Source organism: Nyctereutes procyonoides, unplaced genomic scaffold (assembly GCF_905146905.1).
Source record: "Nyctereutes procyonoides isolate TBG_1078 unplaced genomic scaffold, NYPRO_anot_genome, whole genome shotgun sequence".
Taxonomy (NCBI): Eukaryota; Metazoa; Chordata; class Mammalia; order Carnivora; family Canidae; genus Nyctereutes; species Nyctereutes procyonoides.
In genome coordinates, this window is record NW_026575020.1 from 19,569,467 (window position 1) to 19,595,650 (window position 26,184).

A 26,184-nucleotide genomic window follows, 5' to 3' on the forward strand; every position below is an offset into this window, starting at 1 on the left:
CCAAATGTCCATAAATGGATAAAGATGTGGTTTATATACACAATGGAGAGCAGCCCTGGTGGCCCAGCAGTTTAGCACCGCCTTCCGCCGGGGGTGTGATCCTGGGGACCTGGGATCGAGTCCCTCCCTGCATGGGGCCTGCTTCTCCCTCTGCCTGTGTCTCTGCCTCTCTCTCTCTCTTTCTATGTTTGTCATGAATAAATAAATAAAATCTTAAAAAAAAAAAAAAGGACTATTACTCAGCCATAAAAAAGAATGAAATCTTGCCATTTGCAATGTTGTGGATGGGGCTAGAATAAGTCAGTCAGAGAAAAGCAAACACCGTATGATTTCACTCATCTGTGAATTGAAGAAACAAAACAAGCAAAGGGAAAAAAAGAGAGACAAACCATGAAACAGACTCTTAATTATAGAAATAAACTAATGGTTACTAGAGGGGAGATGGATAGGGGGATGGGTGAAATATGTGATAGGGATTAAGAAGTGCACTTGTGAAGAGTACCAGGTGATGTATGGAATTGTTGAATCACTGTATTGTACACCTAAAATTAATATAATACTATGTTAACCATATGGGAATTTAAAAGAATTTTTAATTAAAAAAATAGAACTCATTCATTCTATCTTAAAAAAGAAAAAGGAAGTAAACCATATTTTCAATGCTAGTGGGAAAAATCAGAAATGACACTTGTATAAATTTATTGTAAAACTAGGTAATTCTAAAAAAGGGGGGGCCACCTATTTGTAAATCACACTATTCATTCGTCCACTGATGTTTATTGAACTAAACGGTTTGGAGCACCTACTATGTGTTAGGTAGCATGCTAGATCTTTGGGCTCCAAAGGTGAACAAGCATAGTCCTGATTCTTAAAGAGCTCATAATGAGGGAGACAGAAATACTCACAAATAATTAAAGTGAATTAAATGCTGAAGGAATTAAGTGCAAACTCTGTGGGGAAATGGTAATTAGAGAGGTCTTACAGAGGTGCTTTTTAAAAAAGATTTATTTATTTTAGAGAGAGAGAGAGAGAGAGAGAGAGAGAGACAGCACAAGCATTTATTTATTTTAGAGAGAGAGGAGAGACAGCACAGAGAGAGAGAGGGAGAGAGAATCCCAAGCAGACTGCACTGAGCACAGAGCCCGATGTGGGGCTCAATCCCAGGACCCTGAGATCATGACCTAAGCCAAAACTAAGAGTCAGATACTTAGCCCACTGTGTCACCCAGGAGCCCACAGAAGTGATTTTAAAGCATAATCTCGAATGATCTGAAGGATGATTAAAATCTGCCAGACAAAGCAATAAAAGACACTGCAAGCAAAGGGAATGGTGTGCAAAGACCTAGAATACCAGTAGGTGTGAAACACTAGTAGATGCTTGGGGAATAGCAGGTTTAAAATGACTGCACACAGGGCACAAAAGAAGTGACAGGATGCTGGAAATGCACATATTTTTGATATAAAAATATCAAATTATACCAATAAAGCAAAAGTTCCCAAGTACCCCTTTAATTCCACTCCACCACCTAGTGACACACACTATCATTTTGTTATAAACTCTTCCATTCATTGTTTTGAACCCTTTACATCAATAACTGTACATATTCTGTTCAACGTGCTCCTTACCCTATATTGGTGTCATGCTGCAATGAACCATTCTGGACCTTGCTCTGACCATCTACCAATATGTACTGAAGATCTTCCCAAATCTGAATTTTGCCTTTCTAATCGGAATTTTTTTTCCCCCACGAAAGAAAAGATCACTCTCAGCAGCAGAGCAAAGAATGGTTCCGAGGAGGGCTAGACAGGAGGAACCAGAAGAGAAGTTTGAGGAATCAGTGGAAAGGTTCAGGAAAGAGTCCTCTTTTCTGAAGGCTTAAGGCCCTGACAATGGGAACACAGAAAAGGGGATGAGAAATATTTATGAGATAGAATCTGAAAAACTGGACTTGGATAGATCTGGGAGGGACAAAGGGCAAGCACCAGTGTTTGTGCCACTGTGACTTGGCGAACTCCGCAGGTTTCCGTTGGTGGATGGGATGGGTTATGGATACAGTGTGCCTACAAGACAGTGTAACTCATTTTTAGGAACTGTCAGGTTTGAGGTGCCTGTGAGCACCAGAGGCAGTGGTATGACTGAGTCAAGAGTTCTGGGAGTTCAGTAAGTAGTATCCAAGGCCTGATGTGTGTGACTATTACTTTTAGGCAGAGTCAGAGTACTTCTAAAGAAGAGGTTGAGAGGGAAGAGCTAGCACGAAGGAACAGAAAATGGTAGGGACCATGTGACAGCCTTAGGCTCCAATTTTACCTCTGCCTTTTTGCCAGCAGTATGACATTGGATCTTTGTGTGCCTCAGTATTTTTATCAGTAAAGCAGATCTAATAATACCCACGCTGTAAGATTCCCAGAATCGTACACGGTACAGTACACGAAACGGCAGAAGTGGGTTTTATATACGAAGTATTTTGGGTTTTGTTTTTTTTTTAAAGACCTTATTTATTTATTCAGAGAGGCAGAGCAAGAGAGAGGCGGAGACACAGGCAGAGGGAGAAGCAGGATCCCCGCAGGGGGCCCCAGGCGGGACTCGATCCCGGGATCACGCCCTGGGCGGAACGCAGATGCTCAACCACTAAGCCACCACGCGTCCCTATATACAAAGTATTTTGTACGCAAAGAGTGGAGCTGGGGGACCGGAAGGTGGGACTAGGGATGACACCTGCGGTGTTTTCAGAGAAGTCATCAAGCGGGGTTTTTGCAGGATGCGAGTTTGCCAAGCACTGCAGGATCTTCCAGAGAGAGGAGGGCAGAGGCTGCCACGGTCCGGGGTGGGGAGCAAACGAGCCTAGAACTAAGTAACGCGAAGCGCGGCTGGGAAAAGCCCGGAGCGGCAGGCGGGACGAGCAGCAGGCGCGGCCCGAGGCCGCCCCACCCGGCACAGCGCCTACCTCGGGGGCCACGCCGCCGCCCTCGCTGTAGTTCTCAGAGATGAGCTGGTCGAAGAGCAGGTGGATCTCGGTCCGGGCGGAGCTGCTGTCATCCGGGCGCAGGGCGCAGAGCCTGGCCGACAAGCAGCGGAACCCACTGCTCTGCTCCGGCGGTGGTGGCTCTCGGGGCACCTCCCGCGCCGGCTCACCCGGGAGGCAGCCGGCCACTTGTACCGCCGCCATCTTGCCTACGTAGGGCAACAGAGAACTACTTCCGGGGCATCCCCGCCTCCACGCGCCGGCTCCGGAACTACTTCTTTAGGCCAGGCTCGGATTGAAAGACCGGTTCCCCGGATGCCTCGGATGCCCCGGATGCCCCCGGGATGCCCTCCGGGATGCTTCGCAAATAGTTGTGCGAAATTAGCCGGGAGGCTTTTTCATCTCCCACTTGTTTTTGAGCCCCGACTGAAAAGTGGAACTCTGTCCTCCTAGGAAGTGTGTTCCTGGGAAGGGCTGACAGGCCTATTTAGTAGTACTAGCGTTTCAGGCGGGCTGGAGTTGGAGAAGGGCTGCTGTTGGTGGCAATAGCAGAAAGTGCTAGTTCTACGACATCCTTGGCCTCTTCTCATATCGTGGGAGAGCCCTTGATTCTTAGGCACAAAAGCACCCCGAATAAGGGGTACATTTCCCAGTATTCATTGCAGCTGGCTGTGCAGCCTCCTTTAGATCTTGCGCTTCACCACACAAGTCATTTGAAGTTCAAACCAAGCCATGTAAAAATATAACCAGCAAAGGTTTGACCTGGTTGAGATTGGACACCCCGAGATTTCCTGTATTCTTAAAAGCAAAAAACTGGAAAAGAAAATAGCCATTTTAAAAGCTGTAAAAGGGGATCCCTGGGTGGCTCAGTGGTTTAGCGCCTGCCTTTGGCCCAGGGCGGGATCCCGGGATTGAGTACTGAGTAGCAAGTACCGCATCGGGCTCCCTGCATGGAGCCTGCTTCTCCCTCTCCCTCTGCCTGTGTCTCTGTCTTTGTCTCTCTCTCTTTCTCTGTGTCTCTCATGAATAAATAAATTAAGTATTTTAAAAATAAAATAAAAGCTGTAAACAGTTTTTAGTCACCCAAGAGGTGAAGGCATAAAATTTACACTTGGTCATCTCTTGGGCCTTTGAATTATGCAAATATAAAGCAGATTCTTATCAATGGTCCTTAGGGAAAACCTTGAAGTCACCTGAATGTGCATGTTTTATCCTGAGACTAAAACACTTTGTTTGGCAGTCACAGTTGGGGGCAGGCTATAGAAGAGCTTGTTGTCTGAAGACTTTAGACTTCTTTGGGGAAAGATATTAATTTTTTGTTTGGATTTAGATTCCATTGTGCTTGTACATTATTGCATATTCTTGGGAATGTGTGTATCTGTGATATTCAAACATTTGCTCAGAGAAGATCAGGAGCTGAAACCTAATCACGGATGTGTTAGTTTGATTTCTCCCAAAGCTGAACCTTAGATGATGTTGATGTATGAGTGATTTATTCAGGAATGAACAGGGAAGAAAGGGGAATCGGTACCCATATGTACTATTGAATTGGCCGTTTTCTAAGAAGTCCCCTCCTGAGGAATGGAGATAGAAGCATATAACTGTCAGTCTTTGAATTCTTCAAATTCTGTTGTCAAGCATTACCCCACCAAGCATCAGTTCTCCAGTGCTTCTTATTTGAGCATGCATCGGGGGTGGTGGTTCCTGCAGGAGTTTCTTGTTGCACAAAGAAGCCCTGAGGCAAAAGTGAGAGGTATAGGGTACTAGGGTACAAGTCCAAGGCAAGTCTCTGACAAGTTACCTTGTGCTAAACTAGTAGATGCCTGACAGAAACTGGTTGCTGTAGGGATTGATTAAAATGAGAGTGTAAGGCCAAGAGTATTTGAAGCAGTGCACAAGATATTTCCAACACATTGTGTTAGAAGGATGTGAGACCTGTGTCATTACCACAGTGGAGGTGATGTGATGTAGACTGTGGAAAGATCTGGGTTCAGTGCGGCTCATCTTAGTTTGTAACTTGGATAGCCCACATATACTGTTACTCAGGACTAAATGACCCAGATATTGTAAGTATAACGATACCATTCTGTTGAGTTCTGATGGAATATACCCTTGCAGATGGCAGACAAAGAAATGAACATTCCTACCCTTTAGTGACACCAACTGAAGAAAACATTTATCAAGCTCTAGGGGGAAGCCCTGAGAGCCCCCCTTCATTGGCTCGTATTTAAATGATAGCCACCCCTAAACTGTGGAACTTAGACCTTGGCGAAAGTTCTTCCAAAAAAATCTCCTCACACATCCTAACTCCTCCTCATTTTCTCTCTCTCTCTCTCTCTCTCTCTCTCGGTGCCAATTTTAAATGCAGTTTTATTTAGACATTGCATTTTCCACTTAACAATACAGTGCTTATAAAGTGCAATGTTTATTCCTTTCTCTGTGCACATATTCCATATTCACATATCAAGAATGCCCAGTATATTTACTATAGAAGCTTGACTTTAAAACTGCCATGGAATTTGCTACAAATTTGGGTCCTTCAAATATGTGGAATAATGCTAGACCGGTCATCAGGTTGGCTTATTCAACCTCTTCAGTGGTAGGCCCAGAGGAGGCACCACCAGAGAGAGGAGCTGCACCACCAGGAAAGCCTTCAGGCATTCCTCCTGGCATGCCTCCTGCACTCTGATATAGCTTCATAATGACGGGGTTGCAGACTTTCTCCAGCTCTTTCTGCTGTTGTTCAAATTCTTCCTTCTCTGCAGTCTGGTTCTTATCAAGCCAGTTGATGATTTCATTGCACTTGTCAAGAATCTTCTGTTTATCTTCGTCATTGATTTTGCCCTGAAGTTTTTCTTTCTTTCTTTCTTTTTTTTGGTTCCAACTCCCTTTTTTTTAATAAATTAATTTTTTATTGGTGTTCAATTTACCAACATACAGAATAACACCCAGTGCTCATCCCATCAAGTGTCCCCCCCAGTGCCCGTCACCGACTCACCTCCACCCCCCACCCTCCTCCCCTTCCACCACCCCTAGTTTGTTTCCCAGAGTTAGGAGTCTTTATGTTCTATCTCCCTCTCTGATGTTTCCCACACATTTCTTCTCCCTTCCCTTATATTCCCTTTCACTATTATTTATATTCCCCAAATGAATGAGAACATACACTGTTTGTCCTTCTCCAATTGACTTACTTCACTCAGCATAATACCCTCCAGTTCCAACCACATTGAAGCAAATGGTGGGTATTTGTCGTTTCTAATGGCTGAGTAATATTCCATTGTATACATAGACCACATCTTCTTTATCCATTCATCTTTCGATGGACACCGAGGCTCCTTCCACAGTTTGGCTATTGTGGACATTACTGCTATAAACATCGGGGTGCAGGTGTCCCGGCGTTTCATTGCATCTGTATCTTTGGGGTAAATCTCCAACAGTGCAATTGCTGGGTCGTAGGGCAGGTCTATTTTTAACTCTTTGAGGAACCTCCACACAGTTTTCCAGAGTGGCTGCACCAGTTCACATTCCCACCAACAGTGTAAGAGGGTTCCCTTTTCTCCTCATCCTCTCCAACATTTGTTGTTTCTTGCCTTGTTAATTTTCCCCATTCTCACTGGTGTGAGGTGGTATCTCATTGTGGTTTTGATTTGCATTTCCCTGATGGCAAGTGATGCAGAGCATTTTCTCATGTGCATGTTGGCCATGTCTATGTCTTCCTCTGTGAGATTTCTCTTCATGTCTTTTGCCCATTTCATGATTGGATTGTTTCTTTGGTGTTGAGTTTAATAAGTTCTTTATAGATTTTGGAAACTAGCCCTTTATCTGATATGTCATTTGCAAATATCTTCTCCCATTCTGTAGGTTGTCTTTTAGTTCTGTTGACTGTATCCTTTGCTGTGCCCACAGCAAATATCATTCTCAATGGGGAAGCACTGGGAGCCTTTCCCCTAAGATCAGGAACAAGACAGGGATGTCCACTCTCACCACTGCTATTCAACATAGTATTGGAAGTCCTAGCCTCAGCAATCAGACAACAAAAAGACATTAAAGGCATTCAAATTGGCAAAGAAGAGGTTAAACTCTCCCTCTTCGCCAATGACATGATACTCTACATAGAAAACCCAAAAGCCTCCACCCCAAGATTGCTAGAACTCATACAGCAATTTGGTAGCGTGGCAGGATACAAAATCAATGCCCAGAAATCAATGGCATTTCTATACACTAACAATGAGACTGAAGAAAGAGAAATTAAGGAGTCAATCCCATTTACAGTTGCACCCAAAAGCATAAGATACCTAGGAATAAACCTAACCAAAGAGGTAAAGGACCTATACCCTAAACACTATAGAAGACTTCTGAAAGAAATTGAGGAAGACACAAAGAGATGGAAAAATATTCCATGCTCATGGATTGGCAGAATTAATATTGTGAAAATGTCAATGTTACCCAGGGCAATTTACACGTTTAATGCAATCCCTATCAAAATACCATGGACTTTCTTCAGAGAGTTGGAACAAATTATTTTAAGATTTGTGTGGAATCAGAAAAGACCCTGAATAGCCAGGGGAATTTTAAAAAAGAAAACCATATCTGGGGGCATCACAATGCCAGATTTCAGGTTGTACTACAAAGCTGTGGTCATCAAGACAGTGTGGTATTGGCACAAAAACAGACACATAGATCAATGGAACAGAATAGAGAACCCAGAAGTGGACCCTGAACTTTATGGTCAACTAATATTCGATAAAGGAGGAAAGACTATCCACTGGAAGAAAGACAGTCTCTTCAATAAATGGTGCTGGGAAAATTGGACATCCACATGCAGAAGAATGAAACTAGACCACTCTCTTTCACCATACACAAAGATAAACTCAAAATGGATGGAAGTTCTAAATGTGAGACAAGAACCCATCAGAATCCTAGAGGAGAACACAGGCAACACCCTTTTTGAACTCAGCCACAGTAACTTCTTGCAAGATACATCCACGAAGGCAAAAGAAACAAAAGCAAAAATGAACTATTGGGACTTCATCAAGATAAGAAGCTTTTGCAAAGCAAAGGATACAGTCAACAAAACTAAAAGACAACCTACAGAATGCCCTGAAGTTTTTCATCTTCAATAGTTGCTTTCATGTTGAATGCATAAGACTCAAGTGAATTCTTGAAAGACACCTTGTCTTACTGCTTCTCATCTTCAGCTTTGTACTTCTCAGCTTCCTGGACCATGCGCTCAATGTCCTCCTTGCTCAAGTGGCCCTTGTCATTAGTGATGGTAATCTTGTTCTCTTTTCCTGTGCTCTTATCCACAGCAGACACATTGAGGATACCATTAGCATCAATATCAAAAAGTGACTTCAATCTGAGGAATGCCACGGGGGCAGGAGGTATGCCTGTGAGTTCAAACTTGCCAAGTAGGTTGTTATCCTTGGTCATAGCATGCTCACCTTCATAGACCTGAATAAGCACACCAGGCTGGTTGTAAGAGTAAGTAGTAAAGGTTTGTGTCTGTTTGGTAGGAATGGTAATATTGCGCTTGATGAGTACAATCATGACTCCTCCAGCAATTTCAATGCCAAGAGAAAGTGGGGTGACATCCAATAGCAGCAAGTCTTGAACATTTTCAGATTTGTCACCAGAAAGAATGGCTGCCTGGACAGCTGCTCCATAAGCAACAGCCTCATCAGGGTTGATACTCTTATTCAGTTCCTTTCCATTGAAGAAATCTTGCAGAAGTTTCTGAATCTTGGGGATATGGGTAGAACCACCCACCAGGAAAATATCATGGATCTGAGACTTGTCCAGCTTGGCATCCTGAAGAGCTTTCTCTACAGGGTCCAGGGTGCCACAGAATAGGTAAGCATTTAATTCTTCAAACTGGGCACAAGTAATAGAGGTAAAGAAGTTGTTTCCTTCCAATCTCAATACTGGCCTGGGTGCTGGAAGAAAGTGTACGTGCTTAGCACGTTCGCAAGCAGTACAAAGACGACGGACTGCCCTCTTGTTTTTGCTGACTCCTCCTCATTCTCAATATTTTTTAATCCTACAGTGACCTTGGGGCCTTAAAGATGCTAAGCATGTTCACAGCCAATTTCCTTTTATAAATTCTGCACATAAGGTAATTTGGAGCCTTATTCTGGAGTATCACCTCTTTCATATTTTGGAACTCTGTCAAAACTATTTTAATCGCCTCATTAGAGTCGGGATCATTTTAACTGAAGTAGGCTTTACCTCCTTCCCCTTCTAATTCTCATCTTTGTTTATTTCCTTCAGAAAATTTACCATAATGTATAGTTATCTTCTTTATTATTATATTATCTGTTTCTTCCTCTAGAGTGTGAAATTTGTGAAGGCATACAAATTGTCTATCTGGTTCCTATTGTATCCCCAATGCTAGCACAGCACTTGAGTCATGGTAGACAGCTCCCAATACTTGCAACAAGAATGAATAAATTGACCATTTATTCAGAGCTTCCTATTTCTCATCTGTTGGTTGATGTGGAAATCAAATGGGATCTTTGTGAAAATACTTTGTAAACTATCGGGTTCTATAAATCTTAGCTTCCAAATCAGATAGATACTGTTATTTCCCCCTTTTTACAGATAAGAGAAGTTTAGATGTCTTAAAGAAAGAAAATATGGTTTGTCAAGGGCCACACAGGCAGTAAATTGGCCAAATTCAGGCTACAACCCAGGCCAGTTGTGATTGTGAAGAACATAGACAAGAAACTGTAAGTCTATTTTTACCTTCCACAGGTTTTTTTTGTATATTTTTTTTATTGGAGTTCAATTTGCCAACATATAGCATAACACCCAGTGCTCATCCTGTCAAGTTCCCCCTTCAGTGCCTGTCACCCAGTCGCCCCACCTCCCCGCCCACCTCCCTTTCCACTATCCCTCGTTCATTTCCCAGAGTTAGGTGTCTCTCATGTTCTGTAATCCTCACTGATATTTCCCACTCATTTTCTCTCCTTTCCCCTTTATTCCCTTTCACTATTTTTTATATTCCCCAAATGAATGAGATCATATAATGTTTGTCCTTCTCCGATTGACTTACTTCACTCAGCATAATACCCTCCAGTTCCATCCACGTCGAAGCAAATGATGGGTATTTGTCGTTTCTAATGGCTGAGTAATATTCCATTGTGTGTGTGTGTGTGTATATATATATAATGTTATATATAACATAATATGTATAACATATATATAATGTATAACATATATATATAACATATATATATATGTATAACATTTATATATATATAAAACATCTTCTTTATCCATTCATCTTTCAACTGACACCGAAGTTCCTTCCACAGTTTGGCTATTGTGGACATTGCTGCTATAAACATTGGGGTGCAGGTGTCCCATTGTTTTACTGCATCTCTATCTTTACCACCCATGTTTTATAATGGGGAAAACCAGAAGAGAGGGGTTGGCTTTCAGGATCCAGCTGAACTAGGATAGGCTAGGAAGGAGGATTTTCCTAGACTTCTGTTCTAGAGTCCTATAAAATTAGCACTAAGGCCATCAGCCCAACTATGTGATAATAACCATAATAATTGTAGTTAACATTATTGAATGTTTTCTGTATCAGGCACTATGCCAAGTACTTTACATGAACTAACTTCTTTTGTCCTTGTAGCTCTATGAGGTATATATTGTTATACAGATCAGAAAACTGAAGCACAGAAAGGTTAGGACACTTGCTGAAAGTCACACAAGTGTGTAGTGGACCTGAGTTTGAAATTCAGAGGCAGAGCTCCTAACTACGACGCTATAATGCATAGGCCCTGGAGTTTGACACAGGATTAGAGGTAAGGCCCTGAAACTTATCTACCATATAACTTTGAACAAATTATTTAATCTCTCCAAGCCTCAGCATCCTTACATGTAAAATGGCATTGATGAAAAGCATAGTCACAAGGTAGTTGTAAGGATAAATTAGATGATGCTTGTGGAGAATATAACACAGTTGCATACCAAGTGTTTGATAAATGTCATCTGTCTCCCACTCTGTCCTCTACTTCATCATCACCCTTAATCAAATAACAATGCAAGCAGTGTGGGTGCTTTTAACAATGATGATTTATTAAAAGAAATGACTCTTTTTCCTTTCCCCAACACATCTCTTGTAATCTCCACACACAGGCCCCCATTTTCATCTGTCTTCCTGGTCAAGGAGTTCTGGTCATATCTTTGAAGATAGGAAGCGATGAGAAATTATTAGAAAAGGATGAGCCTTAAGATAAGTCTTCATCTGAAAAATGGACCAAAAAATTATACATGAGACCTGCTGTTTTGGGGACCTGAAATTACAGAAGGCAATTGAGGTGACAGTTCCCAGTTCTTGGAATCAATAAGCACCTACAAAGAGCCAGCAAGGCCAAAAGCATCCCAAATATTGTGGATGGATTGGATAGATAGTACCTTCTAAAACAAATGGGTAACTTAAAGTTTATGTTGATTCTATTGTGTTAATATTACATTAGTTAATAAATACAATTTAATTTATAATCAAGACTGAATCATGGTAACTTTTCATTGTGCATTTTTTTTTCATTTGATGGCTACTGAAAATAAAGAAACTATCATGTGAAAATCCTGAAATATTTCTACAGAAGAGGGATTCTCATAGGTCCATCTGGCAGTGTGCATCAGAGGCTTAAAATGAACATAGTCTTTGGTCATAAATTATAATTCTTGGAATTTATCCCAAGGAAATTACTAAGGGCATGTATATCAATTTAGTATTCATTATAACCATGTTAATAACATAAACAATAAACATATTAAATGTGTATTAGTGGAGATTACTAAGTGAGCATATATGATGGACTTCTATAAGGCTGTTAAAGGTGATGGTATAGAAGATTGGTGTTAAAGATCGTTCACCAACTATTTCTAAGTGAAATAATTAAGAAATCAAAATAGACACAAGATTATCTCATTTCAATTTATGTATTATATATTTGCATGTGTGTTTAAAATATGCACCAGGGATACCTGGGTTGGCTCAGCAGTTGAGCGTCTGCCTTCGGCCCAGGGCATGATCCTGGAATCCTGGGATCGAGTCCCACATCAGGCTCCCTGTAGGGAGCCTGCTTCTCCCTCTGCTTGTGTCTCTGCCTTTCTCTGTGTCTCTCATGAATAAATAAATAAAATCTTTTTAAAAAATTAAAAAATAAAATAAAATAAAATATGCAGCAAAGTATTAAGCAGACATCATTTGGGAGTAGGGGATAATGTGACTGATTTTTATATTCTTTTTGTTCAAATAAATAGTCTGGGTTCTGTCCTGGATATACTGGGTAATGAAATTATTTTAAAGGTTTGGAAGCCACCATCCAGTGATAGATACTTCCTTTTCTTGGGAAAGGTATAAAAGGGAGAGGGCACAGAGACAGGCTTCTGTCCCACCCACTTCTGGAAAGTCCCATCACAGCCAACCTATCCAGCTTGGATGAGGTTTGAGGAAGAAGGGAAGGGCCTGATGTTTTTACCTGTCCTTAGGCTGGAGCACAGATGTGGCCACACCCATTGCTGACACAGTGCTCTCCTAGATCACAATCCTTGTCATCTGTGCAGAGCTCAACGCAGGTTCCTATGTCAGAACAGACCAGCTGAAAATGACTCTGCTTTAAGCACAGTTATCAGAGAGGACTGATTGAAAGAACCAGTTCCACTTTTGTCTTTTAGTTCAGTAAATAAGGGAATTTGTAAATGATTACTCACAGAACAATACTCATTAACATCTTCTAGATTTTAGGTAAAAACAATGCATTCACATTCTCACAATAAAGGAAGGCCTATTTTAAAGAAGAGCATAACTGTGTTTGCAGAAGAGAAGTGTAAAGAAGCCCATTCATATGTCCTTACTTCACTCCTCTGCAGGAAAAGGGACAGAAGACAGGAAACATATCCACCAAATGTCGTCAAGGGTGCCCTGCAGTCACCCTGCAGGATGAATCTGACTTACAGGTGTGGCAGCTGGGGTGCACTGAGGTGAATCCCCCTATTAGTAGTTACAGAAGTGGAATTAAATCGAGACCTGCCTGGCCCAAGGCCAAGTTCCCTCCGCTGTCCCACATGATGAAACAGACCCTAACATGAAGAGCACATCTCCCAACTTCAAGGAGTCATTCCTGACCTGAGTGGAAGCCCCCCAGGTTCCCAGAGCCTCAAAGATAGTCTTTGAGAACCAGTGAAGTAGGTCCAAGAAGCTGGTTAAGACTCCACAGGAGCTTCTAGTTAAATGTATGCAGAGCTCTGGACAAACGTATTGTGCTTCTGTTGTGCTGTGCTTTTGCTTCTACTCAGCCAATATCAGGAGTTTCTCTACCTGATTTTGTGTCTGGACTTCTCTGGTTTTTGTTTCCTCATTTGTAAAATGGAGCTCTTGGATCCAGCAGGGAAAATGAAATTCACTCTCCAGTGTCAACTCTGATCAGTAGAGATGACTATCTGATGCTACGTTGAGAAGGCTGGGATACCTTGTCCAGGCTCAGAAGGAAAAGAATGCTGTGATGACCAGCAGTGTAAGACTGTAAGAAGGGGGCCTGGTGGGATGTCTACAATATACTTGCAGACCTCAGAGGAAGTCAATACAACACCTCCATGCTTTTATTCTCTGTTGTTATTTATTGGTGAAAAGATTGCAGATTTTGTCCTCATAATAGTTTGGTCATTCATTAAATCTGTTCATTTCTTACTATGCACACAGCATAGAGCTAAGTTATTCAGAAAATATAAAGATATAAAGTAGAGCAGCTTCGAATCTAACAATGGAGAGAAAACTTGTATTCAAAATATTAAAAACAAGGCAGTATGTGACAAGTGTCCTGAGAGGTTTCATGCAAAGGAAAAGGAGCTCAGAAGAGAGAGGACATTACTTCCAATTAGATAAACCAGAAAAGGTGAGTCTTGAAGTATAGGAACCTTTTTAAGGCAGAATTGAGGTAGGTAGTGGTGGTAGAGTCTTGTGGGAGAGAAAAGAATTACTAGAAAAAGTTCACAAGGGGAAATGTAACAGGGCCTGGAGTGGGAAGATGTGTGCAAGGCACCTAGTTTAAGGAGGCATTTGCACAACCCCGAGAGTGACCACCTCCTTAAATATGGCACCCTGGTGCCTCATCTCCTCACTCCTCTGCCTAAAATACAAGGAATACAGGAGGACTGGCAAATAAATGCAAGGCGGGATAAGGATAAGGCGGCAGTTGGAAGTCAGGCAGGAAAAGGAGGCAGGATGTAAAGTTACCAGGTCCAGATCTTGAGGACCTGAGGGAGTTTGGGTTTCATTTGGTAGGCCAAGGGAGGGATATGCCTGCAGTTCACTTAAGAAGACTATTCTGGCGTGAGGACACAGAATGGACCAGGATTCAGTGAGCAAGCAAACCTGAGAAGCAATCAAGGACCAGGAAGTACTATCAGGAAACTACTGTGTTGGCCCAAGCATGGGGTAGTCAGGGCCGGACTTGCTGTGTGTGGCAATGGGGAATGGAGAGGAAGGAGCACACGCAAGAAAAAATTTCAAAGAACGGATGGTATTTGGCAACTGGTTTAAAGTGGGGGGAGGACAGCAAGGGAGAGAGAGGAGTTAAGAGTTGAATCCAAGAATCTTTAGGGAGAAGAAGGGGGCTACAGTGAAGATAATCCAGGAGAGAAGAAAGTTTAAGGATTGAGGAAGTGGCAAACAATGTCCGTTGCTACAGAAGTTACAGATTCTCACTGCTGAGGAGAGCGAAGAGATTTGCAGATTTGCCAGCAGATCTTGGGAGTGAAATTCCTGGAGATTGCTGGGGACAGGAATGGTGACACCCAGTCTTCAAGGGGTGAAGGAATGAGTTGTGGAGTAGTAAGGGCAGAGAGTTAAGACTGCTCCCTTGAGAATGTTGGTAGTAAAGGGAAAAGTGGAGAATGAGATGATTCACATTTAACATGATTAAGAAAATGTGTTCTTTAGTGATCTGATCTATTTGCAGCAAGAGACCAAGAAATCCAGGGAGGAAAGAGATGCTGGGGAAGATGGCAGGTGGCTGATGGGGGAGCAAAAGGGAAGAGTGGAGAGTCCAGCCAGAGGAACCAGTCAAGAAAAGGAGGGGGAAGAATGGAGACAGAAGGAGAGAGGTACAGCAGTCAAGGTGGCTCCTGGACTCAAGTATCTTACCTTATACCCAGACTCACCTAGAAGTCTCAATGGTCTCACCGCAGCCTGGAGCTCCTGTACCTCTGAGCTGAGGGTGAGAAGCATCACCAGAAGGAGGAAGCCCCCCAACTTCATGTTGCTGTCAGAAGTCTTTGGTAAAAAGGCAGCAAGACTGAGAACAGCTGAAATTTATGCTCCTCCGCCCACTGAGCTAGAACACAAGGCCAGGGGTGGGACTGGGGACATGAGAACCTAAGCCCTGCCCAGAAACTACTTCTGAAGAACTCACACCAGTAGGTCTCCTGAGTAAGGCCTCGTTGTTGCCCAAGATAGTCTCTGAGCCAAAGGAACACCCTTCTCTGGCAGATGAGTAAGAGTTTCCTAAAGCAGGAAAGCTGTGAGTGACAGAGAAAGGGGTGCAGTGGGTGAGGGTGACCACTTACTCTTATTATGTACTTTATCCACTCATTCCTTTTTCAACACAAGTAAATGTCTCCTCTGGGCCAGGCACATGCTAGGCACGGAATACACCCTTATAGAATTTACAATTAGGAACTGGATATTGGCAAGGGTGCAGCCCCCTATTTCACTTCTCCCCTCCCTGCTCTGGGACCTAGAGTCTCTGGTATTGAGGACAGAGAGTCAGGAGAACCAGCAGGGATGCTCCTAGGTCACCGGCTAGTGGGAATGAGGCCCCCTTAGTTTTCTGGGTTGGTCTGGTTTAGGCAGTTGTGGTTGTCTTTGCCTATATATGTCCTTTTCTTGACATAGGATTTCATTTTATCTTGTCCACCTTCTTTTCTGAGAACCCTAACTCTCAACATACAAGATGTCTCTCATCAGGCAGCACTCGGGTAGAAGGGAGGAGGGGCAGGATAGCTACAGTAACCAACCATCTGGGCAGTGATATTTCATTTCCCCCTTCTTGTAAGTGTTCTTAAGCTACATAAGTGATTTTCTGAAACCTATACTCCCCTTGGTTTATTTGGAGGAATACGCCCTCCTTCCCTCCCGAGTGGCAGTGGGGACAGAGGGAGGCACATGTAACTTCTGACCATAAATATTGTGTCCCATAAGATGTCTTATTTGATGTGGTAAAAGGATGACTGGGCTGCTTGGGAATGGCAGGACTAGTTTGCAGATTCTTATAGCTCTGGGGAGAGGGTTGACTTCTTTTCAGAAAGTAGAGTCCTTGACATTTTACCTGGGGCCCTGGTTTTTAATTCTAGGGCTACAGAAAGAGACCCTCCCTATCATGCTTCCTCTGTCACAGTTCCTGAAATGACACCAGTGAGAGGTCCTTTGGGCAAAGAACTGACATCATAAACTGCTAGTAACCCCATGTAGGTTAAGAGGTACAGTTACAGGTTATTCACAAAGCAATTTTGCCAACTGCCTCAACTCAATCCTGCCTATCCCAAAGCTGAGGTTGGTTGGTGTCCAATTTCTATAACAGAGTCAGAGCCAGAGAGAAACATTTAAGAGGTCCTAAACACTGAAAAAACTATAATGATGTTCTCCATGTGCAATTCCAATTTTTTTAAAAAATGCTTAAACTTGAAATAAAAAATATTTTGAAATAATTTTGAAATTTCAACAAAACTCAAAAGTATGTTGAAATTAAGCCTGTTTCTTTTTAGATGTCCTTTTTTTCCTGATTTTACTTTGGGTGCCTTGTTTTGCCAGTGCCCTAAGCACATGCTTTGTTTGTCCTTTGGGTTACTCAGAGCTGAATAGGGCCTTGGCAATGCAGCCCTAGCCGGCTTCCCTGCCTCCTTCCTTCTTCTTCACCCTGGCACTCTGGGATGCTCTGGTTGCTGCCCCTTGCCAGTACATCATACTCTGTTCTTTGAACTTGGAACACCTTTTTCCCCTTCTTTTCTTTTTTTTTTAAGTTTTTTTTAAATTTTTTTATTTATTTATGATAGTCACACAGAGAGAGAGAGAGAGAGAGGCAGAGACATAGGCAGAGGGAGAAGCAGGCTCCATGCACCGGGAGCCCGACGTGGAATTCGATCCCAGGTCTCCAGGATCGCGCCCTGGGCCAAAGGCAGGTGTTAAACCGCTGCGCCACCCAGGGATCCCTCCCTTTCTTTTCCTGCCACATCTTGCCAGGCTCAGCGCAAACATCACTGCTAAAACCCTCCTCAACCCTGGGAGGGGTAACTTTATACTTGTCTGATCATAGCACTTAGCACACTACATTACAATTAACTGTTATTATTTTTACATTTCTCTTCTGTGAATATCCTGATGGCTAGGATGAGGGAGTCAGCCTATGTATATTTTGTCTTCTGTGCTCAGTGATAAGCATTTACTTTGCTCAATAATCATTAAATGAACACATAGTAGAGACAATGAGAAATGAATGGGAGTTTTGACTAAAGGTTGGGAAGAGAGAAGAGTGGGAGAGTGGAAGGGGTTTTGGTGCATGGGGTTGAGAATGGGTCTGAATAGCACCCATTGTGCACCCTTTCATTGCCCGAATGGAAGCCCCATAAAGGCACTAATAGCAGGACAGACATGGTATTGCAGCTTGATAAACTTTCATTTGAATCCTTCCATGTGGTCATTTCCTGGGTGGGTTCGTGGGCAAATATTAATATTAGTGAATGAAAAAATTGCTTTAACGTTTTTTGGAAAAAGCCTTATTGATCTCTTACTCTGTATCACACCCTGTGTAAATGCTGGAGATGTGGTATGAACAAGGTGGACTTCCTCTTACAAAGGGAGAGGTAAACATTCAACAGCACCCATGCTAGTATGAAACGAAGAAAATAATCTGTTTATATAAGCAAATTTTGAGCAAATGTCCCCCAGGCCTATCAAGGGGAGTGACATTTGCATTTAAACTTGATTGTGCTTCCAATCTGCCACCCCCCCCAAAAAAAATCAGCAACCTTCAAAGGGTTCCCCACCCATGATTCTTCCTGCTTCTCAAGCCATATATTAGAGGAAATGTGACCACTTTGGAACCCTAAGTTTAAAGTCAATCCAAAAAGTACTAGATATTTTCAATCCCACATTTAGAATGCTGCAGGAGAGAATCTGATTGTCAGATTGTTGATGATACAAACAAAGCTCCTGAGGGCCCTATGTATGTGTGTTCAGGGGGGACCGTTGAGGGAGCCATTGTAATTAGGAAGACACCCCATATGGTTTCCAATACAGACAAGCACTATTACTTCCCTTTTACAGGTGGGAAAATGAAATCACAGAGGTTTAGTAACATACCCAAAATAATACAGCAGAACTAAGATCAAACGCCAAAGACTGCTCTTAACCGGTACACATTACTGTCAGGCCAGGTCCAAGTTCCTAGAAAATAACTTTGACTTCTCTGTGGGACACAGGTAAATGGGTTTTGAAGACATGGCAATAGGCCTGGTGCTAAGGTTTCATTAGCAGAGCACAACTGCTTTGCTACAGTGGATTCTGATGCCCAATCAGGTTAAAGGTAGGACTCATCCACCTAAAACTGTAACTTTGATTTTAAGAGAGTTGAGGAACAGCAATATGATCCTTATTTCTGGCTGTTCACTAAGGCCGATACAAGTATAGCCCAATGCATAAATGTGAGGACTCCAGGGTGCAGCAGATCCAGTTTGCCTCTGGCTCCACTACTTGGTAGCTATAACACCTTGGGAAAATTAATTTCCCTTTCTGAGCCTCACTTCCTCATCTGTAAAGCAGGCCCTATAATTCCTACCTCATTGGCTTGGTGGGCAAATTAAATAAACATATATGTACATATATCTACTTCTGGCACAGTCCTCAAAACTGGCAGTTACCATTATAATTAATTTCTATGAAGGGGAATGCATGGGGGTGCCTGGGTGGCTCAGTGGTTGAGCATCTCCCTTCTGCTTGGATTGTGATCCCAGGGTCTTAGGACTGAGTCCTGCATCAGGCTCCCCACAAGGATCCTGCTTCTCCCTCTGCCTATGTCTTTGTCTCTCTGTCTCTCATGAATAGACAGCAGAGAAAGAAGAAAGAAGAAAGAAAGAAGAAAGAAAGAAAGAAAGAAGAAAGAAAGAAAGAAAGAAAGAAAGAAAGAAAGAAAGAAAGGGAATGTACGGCTTTCTATTCCCAATAGCAGGGCACTTATAGACAGCCCATGCAAAAATGTACCAGCTCATTAAAGAAATATCACAAAAGAAAGGGGAATCAGAACCTGTCCATATTTTATGCTGCTGGAAATTATAATCTGAACCATGAAGAGACTCCAAGACTTAACGGATATTACTATCCATTCAACAACTGTATGTGGGCTCATGATTCCCATCTGAAGGTCAGGAAACGTAGCATGTGACCAAGTTTTGCCTCATGAGGGTCAATTAAGTCATAATCTTATAGCATTTCTCCTCAAAGTGGTAAAGAGCATAGCACTTTAGAGGGTACTGTCCCCATCCAAAGAGTCCTTGCTCCAGATAAGAGCCTTTGCAGGACAAGGAGCTCATTATCAGCAATGCCTAGTGAACATTCACCTGCTCCAAATACCAGCTCTGCTGCTCCCTGAGCTCTGCAATTAGAGGTGAGACCAAGGTGGAGGTGACCTGGAGAGGATAACATCTGATCCTCAGAAGAATGCTAAACATGTGTCCTCTTTGTGCTGTGTCAAATCTAGATCATGTAGCAGGCAAGAGTCTGAGCTCAGGGGTTATATCCTGACTCCCACTCAGTAGCTATGCCACCAGGGACAAGTTACTGAACCCTTGGGAGGCTCTGTTTCCTCCCCTGTAAAGTGAGCATAAGAATAGTACCTGCCCCACAGTGTTGGGATGAGAATTCAATGAGATAATTGTATTTATAATACAGCACCATATCTGGAAGACAGCAAGCACCTTATAATTATAGCTATTTTCAGAATCAGTGTCAGTGTTATTTAAAAAGAAGTTCTTTTATTTTTAAGATTTTATCTACTTATTTAAGAAAGAGAGTGTGACCACACAAGTGGTGGGGGAGGGGCAACAGGAGAGGGAGAAGCAGACTTCCTGCTGAGCAGTGAGCTGGACAGGAGGCTCCATTCCAGGACCTTGAGATCCTGACCTGAGCTGAAGATAGCCCCTTAACCAATGGAGCCACCCAGGTACTTCTAAAAAGGAATTCTCGCTTATAACTAAATGTACTTAGGTTTACGCCTCAGATTGTGTGAACTTGGTTAAGTCATTCCATCTTTGTGGGATGAAAGGCTCCTCATTGCTAAGAGCTGTTGCTAGAGCAGGAAGCTCACAAGTACCCTCCCAACCCCCTTTTGAAACCCCATGGATGTGAGCACTTCTCCTTTACACAGACACAGGTGTATGCTTCTTTAAACGAAGTGAATTCTATATTACCAGTGCTCTTGAGCATTGCTATGCGGGCAGCAAGATGCCGTGGTGAATACCAGTGAATGCAGGAGCAGAAGAGGCCCCTTGCAAAGGAGCTCTGGAAAAGAGGACAGCATGTGAGTAGAGACGGAGGTGGCACTTGAGATGCCACCCTGGGCTTCCTCTTCCCATACAATGCCTTGTGCCCCTGCCTTCCACACTCCCTTCCCCTCCTGCTCATCTTTGTACCCGCATCCTTCTAGCCATTTCCTTGTTCTCGCATTGACTAGCAGTGGCTGATTGGATTTGCCAATCACCTTTCAATTTTGGAGGGCAGACCCTGAAGCTCTTCGCTGAGAGTGGGGAGGGCTGCAAGGAAGAGGACACCCTCATACCATATTGCTATGTGGAATCTCCTTTGATGACAATGCAGATGGGCAGAGAGAGGCTGATGTCCTTACCCTTCCTCCCACTGAGATGGGCCAGGGTGTGGAACCTGAGTCAAGATACAGGTATTTGGAAGCTTAAGCCCTGATGTGGGCAGCTGACCTTTAAGGATTATACAGATCCATGTTTAATATTGAGTAATGGTGTATCTTCAAACAAGCTCTCTGAGCCCAAGTAAAATAGTTTCCACCTAATAATCAAGACTGTTATAGAACAGAGGCCACTTTTATTCTAAGTTTTATTTGTTTAAGTAATCTCTACACCCCACGTGGTACTTGAACACATGACTCTAAGATCAAGGGTGGCAAACTCTTCCACAAGAGCCAGCCAGGTGCCCTAGAAGAGAGGCCACTGCGAATGACAGAAGGAAAGAGAGTGCACTGAAAGGGAATAGGTACTTACTGAGCACCTCTGTATGCCAGATTTTAGAAACATACACATATACAAATTGGATATTATAGATATCTATTTTAAATAGTATATATAAATTTATCTTTAAACTACTATATATATGCATTCTATCTCCCCTTTAAAAACAAAAAGTAAAAAAAAATAAAAATAATTAAATAAAAAATAAAAGTACTCTCCACAGTTATTGCCATTACACATGAAGAGAAGGCCCTCTCCAGTAACTTCCTAATTACTCAGGTCCTCCTGATCTAAATCCTAAGCTCTCTCCTCCACACACAATTATGCCTTTTCCTTACACATACCTATTCACCAGATGTTAGATCCAAAAATTAATATTGCAGGGCTCAGAGCCTGGTCTATGAACAGGGAACCTCTCTACTTCTCCCCCAGTCTTCACAGAATTATTTAGAATTCATCATCTGGTCACGCTATCTGAAATGCTAACAAATAGAGATTCCCTTAGGTAAAAAAGCCTCCTGCCATGTTCAGGTGCAGGAAAAACCCCATATCTGAGTAAAACAACTTTTTCCCTCCTTCCACCTTACATAGAATCCTCAAGCCTTCTTTTATTACAGCTTCTCAGAAATGTTGATCCAGCTTTTATGTAGACATTTTTGTTTTTCCTTTTGAAAAACTGTTTGGAAGAACATTCTTCTTATAAGGATGGCTCTGTGGAATGTCTAAGTACTATGCAGCCTTGGCCACAGTCAGGAAGGCCAACCTCCACAGAAGCAGCAGGTAGACTCATGTCTTCTTCTTGAGAACAGTACATTACAGTTCCCAGCTTCCCCCACAGTTAGCTATGGCCATGTGATTGAGTTCTAGGCAACAGAATGTGAACAGAAGTGATATGCACCACTTCTAGGGTGAGGTGCCCAACTACCCCTCCCTTCCTACCAGGCGCAACCCTGCATTCCTTTCTTCCACTTGCTAGCCTGAGCATATAGACAAATGATCCTGGAAGCCGAGTATTGAAATTGGTGAATCAAGATGGAAGGTGCTTGGTCCCCAAATTACCACTCAGAAAAAAGCTGTCTGTTGTTCAGGAATACACATTTTAGATTTCACACCATAAGGGAGTAAACCTCAGTTGAAGTAAGCCCATAAGACTTGGGAGTTTATTTGTTGTAGTAACTAATTAATGTAATGTGAAGTCTAATCAGTCACATCCCTTTTGACAAACCAGTTTGATCTCTTTCTCCTGTCCAGCCTTTCCTGCCCCAGCTCCTCTCTCCCCATCCACACTGCACTGCTAAACAGAGAGGCTGGCCACTTTTTGAGATTTCTAATTTCTTGAAGTCACTATTGATATTTTGTGAATAATGGTGGTGGTACAGCTGTTATGAAATACTACATTCTTACTGCATTTAAGGAGTATCAGCCCATGCTGTCATTTAGATGTAACTTTACATCTTCCTACAGGCTGTGGTGGGATGGGGGTGAGGCTCGAGGACTTTGGGGCTATTGTATTGGCATAGTAGAGGGAATATTTGTGAGCCCTGGGATTTCATGAAACTGAGAAAGTGAAGCTCAATGAAAAAGAGAAAAGGGGTAGGATGATACATATTTTAGGTTTGAACCTATTTGAAATATGCACAGATTTCTGGCCCACCAGTAACTTTCCACAGCACTGACCCCAGTGCACTGGTAGGAAGGAGCTGCTTCCCTGGGCAGCATCATGTGCCATTTAGACCTCAGCAACATTGCAAGCCACCGTCAGGTGAGAAGGTACTACTGTTAAAACCCAACCCTACAGGTCCCCTCTTAATCTCTCAAAGTTTTAGGAGGACCCAAGACCCATAGCCTCTATTTTAGGGACTATTTAATTAACTTGGTACAGAGAGACTGCATAATTGGTCCAGTCTTTAAAACTCTCGGTCTCCCAAATATTAATCAGGATCCCATAACAAGTCACTAAACATGTTAAGAAACCCTCCAGTTCTATTCCTAAGGCCCCAATACTATCAGTGCTTCCCATCACGGGAGAGTAAGGAGTATACATGCTTTCAAATTGGTTGATTGCCAGATAATACACATCCTAATTATAATTTCTGGAGGAAGTATAGGAAAAAAAGAGGGTGTTTTGGAGCCACCAAGATCTGGATCTAAAAGCAGGCTCTACTACATCCTAATAATAATCTACTACATCCTTGGCAATTAGTCTCAGCAGGTTTCTTCAAGGATTAGAGGCTCAGATTACTCATTCCTGGGGCTATTTGGCTATTTGTAAGGATAAGGAAATAACTTAGAGAAAAAAATCTAACACCTGATATATTATATAAAATATTTTCCTTCTCTAAATGCATGTCTTATCCCCAGTTGGGTGTTAAACCCCCAAAGCTAAGAGGCTATTCTTTACAATCTCTGTGGAGCACTGGAATGGTGACTAGAAGAGCAATTCAGTTATCACTGCCTTGGGCATTATTCTCCAGACTAGTCACTGGACCATCCATCCTACTGGCTCCTGAGATCATTCACTGTGGGGTGTGCTGGCTTTCGGTTCCTAGTGCCCTGCTCGGAGGAATCCAGCATGAGGTGATGTTCAGGCTACATGTGTCTCTGGTAAAATAGCAACTTCCAGCCACAGCAGGCAAGAATCAGCCTGGGCAGGTATAAAGATTGGTGGAGTGATTGAACAGACCTCTGTCTGGGTGTGAGATATAGGCTAACTTGTTCATACGCATGTTCCTTCTGGCCCTTGCTGAGGAATAATTTGGTAACTTACTGATTTTTCATTTTTGTTTTAAGACTACTTTCAGGTTTTTCAAGGTTTACAAATACTTCTAAGCAAGATTTTATTTATCTGTCTTCATAGTCTTCTAGACCTGGGAGAAGGGACATCGTTTCTAATTTTCACAGAGGTAACACTGGCCCCCTTGAGCCAACTTGTGTGTGTGTGTGTGTGTGTGTGTGTGTGTTATTGTGTGCATGCACATGTTGGGCCTGAAGCCATTGTCTGGGCAGGGCTAGGCCTCCAGTCAGTCTAAGGTATGCAAACAGGATGTGTTGCTCTTACCATTGTCTTGGGGTGGCACACAGACGTGGCTGCATTGGCTAATGACACATGGCCAGTCAACCCCACAGTCCCAGTGTCCTTGGCACTATTCCACACAGAGACCTACCACCAGAAAATGAGAACTGTCAAGCCTGGCAGGAGAGCAAGGGAGGGCTGTTATTTGTTTAAACTTTTGTTCAATTCAAAATATATAGATATCTGCATAGTTTGCACTATTATAATATATAATATTTATTCATATTAACTTTGAGAGATTAAGAGGGGACCTGTAGGGTTGGGTTTTAACAGTAGTATCATCTCACCTGACGGTGGCTTGCAATGTTGCTGAGGTCTAAATGGCACATGAAGCTGCCCAGGGAAGCAGCTGCTTCCTACCAGTGCACTGGGGTCAGTGCTGTGGAAAGTTACTGGTGGGCCAATATTCATAATATATTTTCATTTTTAAAAGACAAAAAACACTCAACTATATAAAGTAAAAAGTCAGTCTCCCTTTCCCGAACCCACCAAGTCCACTTCCCAGGAGGTATCCACTGTTTCTGATGTCTACTCCTTCCAGAATTTTCTCCGTGTTTTTACAAATATAAACAGAAAAACATCAATAATATACCTAAATACACACATAAAATGTTAGCAGACATTTGTCTACTAAGTTACAAATATGTGGGGTGTAAATGCCTAATGAAGGCATTTGCAACATACATCAAAACTTTCAATTGGACGTTTAGCAATGCCACTTTTAGGAATTTCTCCTAAAGAAATATGATTTCAGGACACCTGGGTGGCTCAGCGGTAAAGTGTCTGCCTTTGGCTCCGGGCGTGATCCCAGTGTCCTGCATCAGGCTCCTTGCAGAGAGCCTGCTTCTCCCTCTGCCTGTGTCTCTGCCTTTCTCTCTGTGTCTCTCATGAATAAATAAAATCTTTAAAAAAATATTATTTCACTCAAGGACATTTGTCTTGTACTTGTTACAGAACTTTAGCCCCAAATGACAGATTTTCTAAATGTAGCAGGACAAGGTGTGGAAAATAAGGCATACCTATATACTAACACAATAACGCCATTTAAAACATATGGTAGAACTGTATTTATTGATTAGGGATGATTTATTGATTAGGGATGACATCACATTTGTGAAAATCATAAATACATGTTCATTTCCTAGATTTTTGTTGGCTTGTTTATACGTTTCTATTACTATAAGATCTTTAAGGACACAGACCTCTCCTTAATTATCCTTCCAGTGCTTAGCACAGTAACCACAAAATAAACCTCTATCCATTGTGAAATCTGCAAAAGTGTGTGTGTGTACACATTTGTGAATTATGGAAACTTTTATTTAAATGTTAACATGGTTGTCCAGGTGGTAGGATGATGGATAATTTCTTTTTTATTAGTAGTATTTCAATATGGGCATGCATTACTTGTACAATGAAGTAAAAGAAGAGGTTTCTGTGCTCCAAAAGTAGAGACACACAGTGCATGTCATGCTAATCCCTCAGGAATGACAAGCCTGAAAGCAGAGATCATGGGGATTAACCACCCAAGAAAGAGAAGTGTGGGCAGAGCTAAGCAAGTCTCCCTGGGTTACGTGGGGCTTGGGGATCCGGGCAGAGCTGAGAAGTAGATAGGACCACATCCCCTCCTGATAGACTGTTCTCCAGCCCTCACACTCCTGGTTGCCTTGGCAGAGAGCCACGTAGGCTCCTGACATCAGAAAAGACCCAGTGAATACAAAGGCAACTCAGATGCAGATATCTGGAAGCAGGCCTGCTTATAAACAGTATATAGTACATAATGTAATATGATGTGAAATAGGACATAATGTGAAAATAAGTCTAAATCAGCATATTTATAGAAGAAATTGAAGTAATGTTCACCCAGCTACTAATGGCGATTATT

General features: G+C 42.5%; 1 protein-coding gene, 1 long non-coding RNA gene and 1 pseudogene across 3 annotated transcripts in view; all 3 read right to left on the bottom strand.

The window, feature by feature from the left end:
* HEATR6 (HEAT repeat containing 6) overlaps window positions 1-3,170 on the bottom strand; it is a 33,844-nt gene extending 30,674 nt beyond the window's left edge. For both annotated transcript variants that reach the window (XM_055329570.1, XM_055329563.1), the window contains exon 1: window positions 2,945-3,170. In XM_055329570.1, the coding sequence (XP_055185545.1) occupies window positions 2,945-3,166 (222 nt within the window). In that variant the 5' untranslated portion in view covers window positions 3,167-3,170. The remainder of the gene's footprint in view (window positions 1-2,944) is intronic.
* A 2,372-nt stretch (window positions 3,171-5,542) lies between these two features.
* On the bottom strand, window positions 5,543-10,362 carry LOC129514971 (heat shock cognate 71 kDa protein-like; annotated as a pseudogene).
* A 667-nt stretch (window positions 10,363-11,029) lies between these two features.
* LOC129517929 (uncharacterized) lies at window positions 11,030-15,378 on the bottom strand. The gene is made up of 3 exons (XR_008666113.1): window positions 15,143-15,378; window positions 12,463-12,563; window positions 11,030-11,219 (listed from the first exon to the last, which is right to left on the bottom strand). It is a non-coding gene; the product is annotated as an uncharacterized LOC129517929 (long non-coding RNA).
* Window positions 15,379-26,184: the final 10,806 nt, after the last annotated feature.